Raw genomic sequence first — 9,002 nt, forward strand, 5'->3', positions numbered from 1 at the left:
GAAGGGCCAGACTACACCTGGGGACTCTGTCAGTAGGGTCTAAAATTGGTGAGCTCAGTAGATACCCTCAGAAGAGAAAGGTGCTGCTGGGGCTGCCAGGGTGCAGGTGGTGGGCTAAGAAATTGTGGGTGGGAGTGACATAGGGGGAGGCCTTTGGGGGTAGGGGCGTAGAGTGTGGGTGGATCCAAGGCTTGAGGTCAAGAACTGCTTCCTTCTGTCTCCTTGCCCACCTGAGGCAGGAGCACAGACTCATAGATGTGTGGGTTTCCTGTTCCTCTTCAGAGACTCTAATCTTAGGGCCCTAAGTTTCATTTTGTAACTTAGCAGAGGAATAATGATAACCACCCCATAAGGCCATGGGAGGTGAAGGAGCTGTTACTGTGTGTGAAGCACCTGGCCCTTGCCTGAAAACCCCGCTATGAGAAAGACCTGTGCTCTTACCCACAGCCGTCCTGAAAGGCAGCGTGGGCCTGAGCTGGGCCAAAGGATGAGGATCGTGTCCTCAGCCCCACGCAAGGAACACAGCCTTGGACATGACCCTCCCACCTCTCCTGGCTTCAGCCTTCCCTTCTATGCCATGGGAGGCCATTGAAAGAGAGAGTCCCCAAGGAGCTTTTATCTCCAGGCTTCTGTACTCCGATGGGCAGGGGTGAGGAGGAGAGCCCAGCAGACGGTGGGAAGGGCCCTGACCCCGTGGACAGGGATCCTGGGCCTCTGCTTGGAAGAACAAGGAAGCCCAGGTCTGGCGATGGAGTTATTAGGGGCAGACGGAGTGGGCTTTTGATCCTCTCCTGTGAGTCAGGTGTGTCACATGCCTTATCTAATCCAGTCCTCATAAGACCCTGAGAGGAAGGTATAAACAACTATTTGAAGGTGAGGAAACTGAGACTCAGGGAGGTGACTTGTCCCCACAGCTGGCACTTGGCACAGCAGGGGGTTTAATTGAGGTCTGTGTTCTTTCCACTGGAGCATTGACTCCTGGAAGACAGGTGGGCAAGAGAGGAAGAGACAGAGAAGAGCGCATTCCTGCTTCCCATTTTGTCTCAAGATTACGGGTGAAGAAAGTGCTCATTTATCCTAACAGGAGGGCGATTATGTGTGGCTACTTTCAATTTGGTGTGTTAAACAAAAGGCCAGTCTTTGAACAAAAGGCAAGTCTTGCTTTCCAGCACTGCTATTAACACTGTCCCTAAGTCAGTTTCCTGCTAAACCTACTTTAATGAGTAAGCCAAGCAGTTTATAATTGATGGCTGGATACGGTCTGGGGACTCCTGCAGTTGAAAGTAGTTTGTTCTCCTAACCGGCTTAAACATTAGCCTCCTAATTGTGCTAGCACAATTCATTTGCTGCCTTAGCAGAATGTCTCTCTACTGAGAGGAAGGAAAGAGCCTGGGCTTGGGAGCGAAGCCCAGCTCTGCCAGTATCTGCCAGTGCTGTGTGGCCTTAGGTGAGTCCCTTGGTATCTCTGAGCCTTGGTTTCTTCATTCTGTGCTGTGGGGAGACAACCCGGGGTCTGCTGGCTCGTTTGGAGAATTGGACTGGCATATGTTTACAGATCACATGAAGGCTGTCAGATGGGCAAATACTGCTCCCTCCCCAAGTCCTGGCGCTATGCCCTCAGGCATGGGAAGTTAGGGTATCCATAAGTCTGGGGATGAGAAGCTGTCCCCTCCCCTGCCAAATAATTCTGCCTCACTGTCTATACAGAGAAAGAGAAAGACCCCAAGTACTGGAGAGACCAAGCTCAGCAGACCCTGAAAAATGCTCTGAAGCTTCAGAATCTCAACACTAATGTGGCTAAGAATGTCATCCTGTTCCTGGGAGATGGTGAGGCCCAAGGGAGGGGCTGGATGGGGCACCTAGGTAGGGGCCCACGGAACCAGGTGTGTCGAAGAGGCTGGACCTCTGGGCGGCATGTTTAAGAAGATGCGGGGGCAGGCTGTGGACTTCAGAGGTTCGCTGTGCCATGTGGTCCTCTAAGGGTCTGGGTGGGGGGTGGGGGAGGTAAGGGGCTGCCCAGTCACATTTACAGAGACATGCTGTGGTGCCCACTGCTCAGCCTGCCTTGGCACCAAACTAGAGAGGTATGGGTGTCCGAGAAGACTGTTTGGAGAGGCAGGAAGCCTGAGAGACTGAGGCCTCCCTCTACCCGCCACAGGAATGGGTGTCTCCACGGTGACGGCCGCCCGCATCCTCAAGGGTCAGCTGCACCACAGCCCTGGGGAGGAGACCAGGCTGGAGATGGACAAGTTCCCCTACGTGGCCCTCTCCAAGGTGAGCTCCAGCCCCAAGCCCGCTGGGCCCAAGCCTCCCACTTCTCAGCTTGCCAGGCTGCAGGAAAGGGCGGGGGAGTGGGGTCTGCTAGGTTTCTCAAGCTGCCTTAGGCCCTGGCAAAAGCAGTCAGCCCTCCTGGGGTCTCCGTGGCTCCACTGTGAAATGCCAACAGCAGCAGCTACTTCCCAAGACTATTTTGAAGGTTTTAGCTCATTGATTTTTAAAAATCTATTGAAGAGTAATGTACACAGAGGAAAGTTCACAAGGGCACAGCTTGAATTTTCACAAACTGCGCTCGTTGGTAAGACCAGCTCCAGGTGGAGAAACTGACCGTGACAGCAGCCAGCGGCCCTCCTGAGCGCCCCCTCCAGGCCCTAAACCCCTGCGCCCCACCCCGACTTCCATCACCATAGATCTGCTGTTCTCGCTTTTGTCCTTGACATAAATGATGGAGTCGTGCAGGACACACTCTGCTCCCAGCGGTCCTGTTGCCCTTGTTCTCTACCAGGGTGGTTCGAGAAGTTAGTTTACTGGTGTAAAGCGGTCGCTATTGTTTGTTACCAGTGTCGTTGTTGGTGGTGGTCATTCTGTAATGGAGATCCTCTAGACACTCTGGGGAAGGGCAGGGGTGCGGGGGAGCAGGGACTAACTGTAGCGTTTTCGTGCCTTCAGGGAGCTCTCAGGTTGGCCGGGAAGGGCGACAGTGTTAGAGTCTCTCCTGGACGTCTGAGCGTATGGGAGCGGGGAGGGCCTCTTCCTCGTTTCCCCATTCTAGATCCTGCCTCCTCGTCACTTCCCCTCCCCTTCCCCCAGCCAGGCTCTCCCGCTCCTTCAAGGACCCCCTCACTCCCTTCTCCAGGACTCACCTGCCTCCCGCTCCCCCTCAGACCCAGGGAGAGGCCTGAGCTGACCCAGCCCGCTCCTCTGCCAGATGTTTCCATGTGTTGGAGAGTTGCCTTCTTGGCCCTTCCTGCTGCCCTGGCTGCTTGGGCAGAGGGCGTGGGGGTAGAAGGCAGATAGCTAGAGAATCCTGTGGCTCTGGGGGCACCATGGTGGGTAGCAGGGCTCAGGCAAGGCTGTGAGAAGCCTCTCTGTCTCCCTCATGCCCCGGGCGCCATGGCGTGGGTTGGGGTGGGGTGGGCAGCAGTTGGGGGGCCAAGGCCTGGCCGTCTCCTGACCCTCCTTTCCCACCTGCAGACATACAATACCAATGCTCAGGTCCCTGACAGCGCAGGCACTGCGACCGCCTACTTGTGTGGGGTGAAGGCCAACGAAGGCACCGTGGGGGTGAGCGCAGCCACCCAGCGCTCCCACTGCAACACCACTCAGGGAAACGAGGTCACCTCCATCCTGCGGTGGGCCAAGGATGCCGGTGAGCGGGGTTGGTGGCAGGGGAGGGGGCCCAGCTCCGTGACCTGTCTGGGCCTCAGTCTTCCCAACTGTGCAATAAGAAGAAGATAGAAAAAGATGCTGTCTGGGCCTCTGCCAGCCCCAGTGTTCTGGGAGTCTGTGAAATATTCATGGGATCCAGTCCAGGACAGGGCAGGCCGGTGGTTTAGAAACCCACTCCAGTGTGGGTTCTGGTCCTGGCGCAGGTCCCTGAGTCTACTCATTTGACTCTAAGATGGGCACAAAAACGGCCCCCTCATAGGCTGGGTGTGAGCAAGGGAGGGGGCACAGCGCAGCACCAGCCCTGTGGGGGTTCAGTAATGCTCCGCACTCCCTTCCTACTGGAATCAGGAGGCCCTGGCCCATGCCCCCAGGAACTTTAGAGTCTGGGGATAAGACCGATTGACACAGGCAACAGAACCACACCACCTGGGAGCCCTTAGGAAGGGCCCCCGTGTTCTTGCAGGGCACCTGGAGGGGGGACTTCCTGTGGGAGTGGGGTTCCGCAGGGTCCTGGGTGGAGGGGAGAGCTCCAGCCCAGGTACTCAGGGCTCAAGGGCCCGCCGGTTACAGAGGAAGAGCATCTGAGCTGCCAGGGGATTTGGGAGCCACTGTCACTCACTTGAGTGACTGACATGGAGACTGAGGCCCAGGTGGTCAGTGTAACTGACAGGAGGCCAGCCTTTAGCTGGAAGAAGGAGGGAGAAAACAGCTTGGACGGCCCCTCTCCAGACAAAGCCAACCCCTCCTCTCCCACACCCCAGGGAAATCTGTGGGCATCGTGACCACCACGCGAGTGAACCACGCCACCCCCAGTGCCGCCTACGCCCACTCCGCCGACCGGGACTGGTACTCCGACAACGAGATGCCTCCGGAGGCCCTGAACCAGGGCTGCAAGGACATTGCCTACCAGCTCATGCACAACATCAGGGACATCGAGGCGAGTTCAGGGGATGCGGCCAGGGCTTGTGAGGCAGGGCCTCTGGTGCACCCGAGGCCTCAGGTACAGGCTGGCACTGGAGAGACAGCTTGGCCCGGCTCCCCACACACCTGGGAGGGCTCCCAGCCCATTAGGGGATTTGCGGTCGGGGCAGGGAGGCTCTGTAGGATTTCTCTGCGGTGGAGCTGAGGGATAAAACCTGATGTGGCCTCCACCATACCTCAAGGACCAGGCGCCCAGGGATCATTTTGTAAATTGGAACCTGGCGCTGTACCCCCACAACACAGGAGGAGGGGGTGGCAGAGCGGCCATCTCAGGGAGCAAGTACCTGCCCTGTCCGTTCCCACATGCATAGACAGGTACGTGGCCCGTGGACTCAACCATCATGCCCAGAGAAAAAGTGATGTAGACAGTGGTTAGCACAAACTCTCAATTTTAAAATTCCTGGGTTCAAATCCTTGCCTTACTGTTTGCTAGCCCTGTGACCTTGCATGAGTTATGTAACCTCTTCGAACCTTCTCCCTTACAACCTCTTTGTAAAGTGTACCTACCTTGTAAGCCCAGTTACAAGATCTGAATAAAATAATCCCTGTGGAGTTTAGCATAGGGCCTGACACCTAGTGAGTGCTCAGGAAGTGGTAGCGTTATGCATGAGCCGCTTGTCCTTGCCCCGAAATACAAGATTTGAATATTGAGCAGGTTCATGTATGTAGGTGAGCCCACACAGCTGAACATCGTCCACCTGATGTTTAAGTGGGTCCCCATTCTCTCTTCTTAAATGAGAACCTCTGGCTTGTTCCTTTTCAGGCTCTTGTCATTTACTGTGGGCCGAGGCAGGGGTCTGGTAGGGGGACATGGGGACTTTGAATCCCTGAGCCTAGAGTGAGGGTTCAGTGAGGCTCAGAGGAAGCCCCCAGGTCCTGCCTACCCCTTGCCTCTGTTTCTAACCCCACCAGACAAACTCACTGGCTCCTGGCCCCACCCTCTCTCCCACATGTAAACTCCCAGTTTTTAAGTGTCACCTGGCCCCTCTGTCAGCCCATGACTTCCCTTTTCCGAATAGTGGACCGAACAAGTCTTTCAGGACAAACGGTCCTGTTGACTGCTCCCGGCGAGTGTATATTTGAGGCAGGACCACTTTCCTGACTGCTTCCACCTGTCTCGCATCCTGGGACAAGTCGCTTTTCTTCCCTGAGCCTCCGTTTCCCCACCTGTACAACGAGAACAGAGAGCCCCACCTGCCCCCCCACTGAAGGCCGAGATGAGGTCATGGATGTGAGAGCGTTTGTTGTATAAGCACAGGGTGTAATTACGGGGCTGCTCCTCGGGGAGATTTGGCAGGAGCAGCCTGAGAGGGGGACAGGAGCTTGAGAGATTTCTCCGGGGGGGGCGAGGGGCGGATTGGGGGGTCCTCAGGGGCCACTGGGACATGAGCGAGGGCGAGCGTGAGGAGATGGGGCCCCAGCGAGCACAGCCCCTGCCGCTTTGACTTTCTCTTTCTCCTCATCCTTTTTTTTCCCCGTCAGCCCTGCATCACCACCACCCCGAAGCCCCCCAGCCCCAGGCTGTACATGAAACAAAAATCCTGGTGTCCGCCCTGAAAATAAATACCTTTTGCTAAAAAAAAAAAAAAATACAAAAATACAAAAAAATAAATAAAAGAAAGAAAGACACAAACCCAAACCCCAAAGCCAAACAGCAAGTCTGTTATTTGGGAGTTTAATGAGCCCGTGTGAACTCTCTGCTGGGGCTGGAAACGAGGAGGCTCCAGGCAAGAAGATTGGGGGCTTCATTTCCACTCTGAAAATACCAAGGGGTCAGGTTCTGTGGGAACAATGTGGGGGGGCAAGGGGCCAGTGACTCGGGGCCCCTTCTCCTCCTTCCTCCCACAGCCTGCCCCACCCTGAGCTCCTGGCTGGTCAAGCAGTAAGGAACTTGCCCCTATGGAAATATTTTCGTCTCCAATTCCTCATGCCAGTGACAATACCGCCCCCCCACCACCACCATGGAGGCCACCCCTGGGTACCAGGACGGCACTGTGTTATTGCATGTCCTCCTGTGGCAGTCCTGTGGCTGTGGCAGTCCCGTGGGTGGGTATTGTTTCTATTGTATAAGTAAGGAAACTGAGGCTCAGAGAGGAGAATTGACAGGCCCTTGGTCCAGAAGGGATAGAGTCAGGATTCAAAGCCTTGTCCTCTGTAGTTCCCCACGATCCAGGCTGGTCCTGGGCTGCCTTCCCCACCTCAGCCTGGGCCTGGACTCCCCGCAGAACCTGGGGTTCCCAGGAGGAAAATGAAGTGGCCGGAGACAGTGGATCCGAGGCCCACCATCGCTGGGCTCTGCTCTCCCAAGGTGTCAGCCAGGGGCGGTGGCCTGGGCTGACGCCTGTGGTGACAGGAGGACACCGTTGTGGTGGTAATTGTGGGCGGCAGCTGTTATGCTCTTGGCTCTGTTTTAAAAATAGTCAGGACTTCAAACATGGACTCCCAAGGAAAACAAACAGTCCCACGTCCCTCTGCCCACGCAAGCAGCGTGGTGATGTAAAATTAGCCTGGCGGTGACTACACAGCCGTGGGCGCTGGCCCGCTGTTTGCCCAGGCTCCCAGCTGGGCTGCCCCAAGACCTCCCTGGCCGAGGCCTCCGGCCCGCAGGCACTTTGCCTTTCGCTGTGGGAGACGAGGCTCTTGGAGTCTCCGTCCTTGGTTCTGCGGGCACAGCAGGGCCCCAGTGCCAGGGTCAGAGAAGCCTTGGGTTCGAATCCTGGCTCTGCCCCTTGCTGGCTGTGTGGTCTTGGGGGAAGACATCTCATTTCTGCACTCATTCTTTTATTTGGAAAACGGGGACACAGGTTCCCTTGTGGCCCTGGTGTGAGGTTGAGTAAGATAAAGTGTCTGAAGAGCTTAGTGCCTGACACACAGTGAGTACTCTATAGGAGGAATTATATTTACACAAGTGGGAGTTATGTGCCAGGCTTCTGGAAAGCCAGGAAAGGGAGGTTATCGGGAGCTCCGATATTTCACCCAGGAGCCCAAACCCCAGTCCCAGTTGACTCATGACGTCACCTCTCCAAGTCAGAAGAGGCTCCGGGAGGGCAGGGTGGACTGAACCCAGGACCCCTCAGACTTGAGAAGCATCCACAGCATCCCCAGGCAGGGACCACTGGGGCTTCTGGATGTCTTAGAACTGCAGAGTACTGATGGCTCCTGTCCCCTTTAGGTGATCATGGGGGGTGGCCGGAAGTACATGTTTCCCAAGAATAGAACGGATGTGGAGTATGAGATAGACGAGAAGGCCAGGGGCACGAGGCTGGACGGCCTGAACCTCATCGACATCTGGAAGAGCTTCAAACCGAGGCACAAGGTAGCCCGCTCAGGGGCCAGAGGACTGCAGGGTAGCTTGTGGTGGGAGTGGTGCTGGGGTAGCCTTCTTTGAATCTGTTTCCTCTTCTAAAATGTGGGCATAATTTTCACCTCAATGGGCTCAAATGGTCTAATGGATACATGAATGGCGCACAGTAGGTGATCGATCAATTCCTTCCTTTAGGGGAGGGCAATAGAAAGAGCTAGGTGGCAAGTGGGGAGGGTGCGCCAGGAGCAATATGCATGGCCTTTCAGTCCACTTGAGCCCCTACTGTGTGCAGGGTCCTTGGCTGGGCATGAGGTCCAAAGGATGAATCGAATGGTCAAAAAACATGGAGCATTGTGATTGGATGGTGGGATGCCCGGGTCCTACGGGAACCCAGAGAGGACAGACCACAGCGGGGGGCCTGAGAAGGCCTGGCAGGGGGAGGTGGGGGTGGAGGAGGCAGCACTGGGAGGGTCTTGCAGGCAGAGGTAGCAAGGCGTGAGGTAGAAGCCCTCCAAAGCGAGTTGGCTTTGGCTAGGGCGAGGGCACGTGCTGGGGGAGGGAGGCTGGAGCGTGGGAAGAACCCGAGCTCTGGTTCCTGGAGTGGCTCTGGCCTTTTAAATCTGTGCTGCTGGCCACTGGGCCTGGGGCCGCTGGGGTCTGGAAATGACTGTGGTCAGGGCTGAAGACAGGGAGAGCAAGCAGCCTGGCAGCCACTTTGATGTCACTCTGGAGTTAGATTTCTGAGGGTTCCAGGGCTGGCCCTCGGGGAGGCCTTGTGGGCTGGTGCTGGGCCAAGAGTGAGTTGGGGGCAGGGGCTGGGAAATGGCCCCCACGGGGTTGATGGGGGTGCGACTGAGCTGCTTTGAACCATTTCCATTCCTTCTGAGTCAGCTCAGGCTGGGCCAGAGCCACCCCCCGGCCCAAGCCAGAGACACTGCACCTCTCCCAGACTCAGTTTCTCTACCTGGAACATGGGACCAGAGCCAAACCCTTCTTGCCCAGGCAGGGTGCTTACCCTGGAGCTCAGACTATACCCCAAGAGGGAGGAAGA

General features: G+C 56.4%; 1 protein-coding gene across 1 annotated transcript in view; it reads left to right on the top strand.

The window, feature by feature from the left end:
- The window catches only part of ALPL (alkaline phosphatase, liver/bone/kidney), a 53,293-nt gene that overhangs the window by 36,790 nt on the left and 7,501 nt on the right, over positions 1-9,002 (top strand). Inside the window, exons 3-7 of the mRNA XM_011358022.2 lie at positions 1,708-1,827; positions 2,159-2,274; positions 3,472-3,646; positions 4,428-4,603; positions 7,820-7,994. Coding sequence (XP_011356324.1) covers positions 1,708-1,827; positions 2,159-2,274; positions 3,472-3,646; positions 4,428-4,603; positions 7,820-7,994 — 762 coding nt within the window. The remainder of the gene's footprint in view (positions 1-1,707; positions 1,828-2,158; positions 2,275-3,471; positions 3,647-4,427; positions 4,604-7,819; positions 7,995-9,002) is intronic.

The sequence above is a fragment of the Pteropus vampyrus genome, unplaced genomic scaffold (assembly GCF_000151845.1).
Source record: "Pteropus vampyrus isolate Shadow unplaced genomic scaffold, Pvam_2.0 Scaffold36, whole genome shotgun sequence".
Taxonomy (NCBI): Eukaryota; Metazoa; Chordata; class Mammalia; order Chiroptera; family Pteropodidae; genus Pteropus; species Pteropus vampyrus.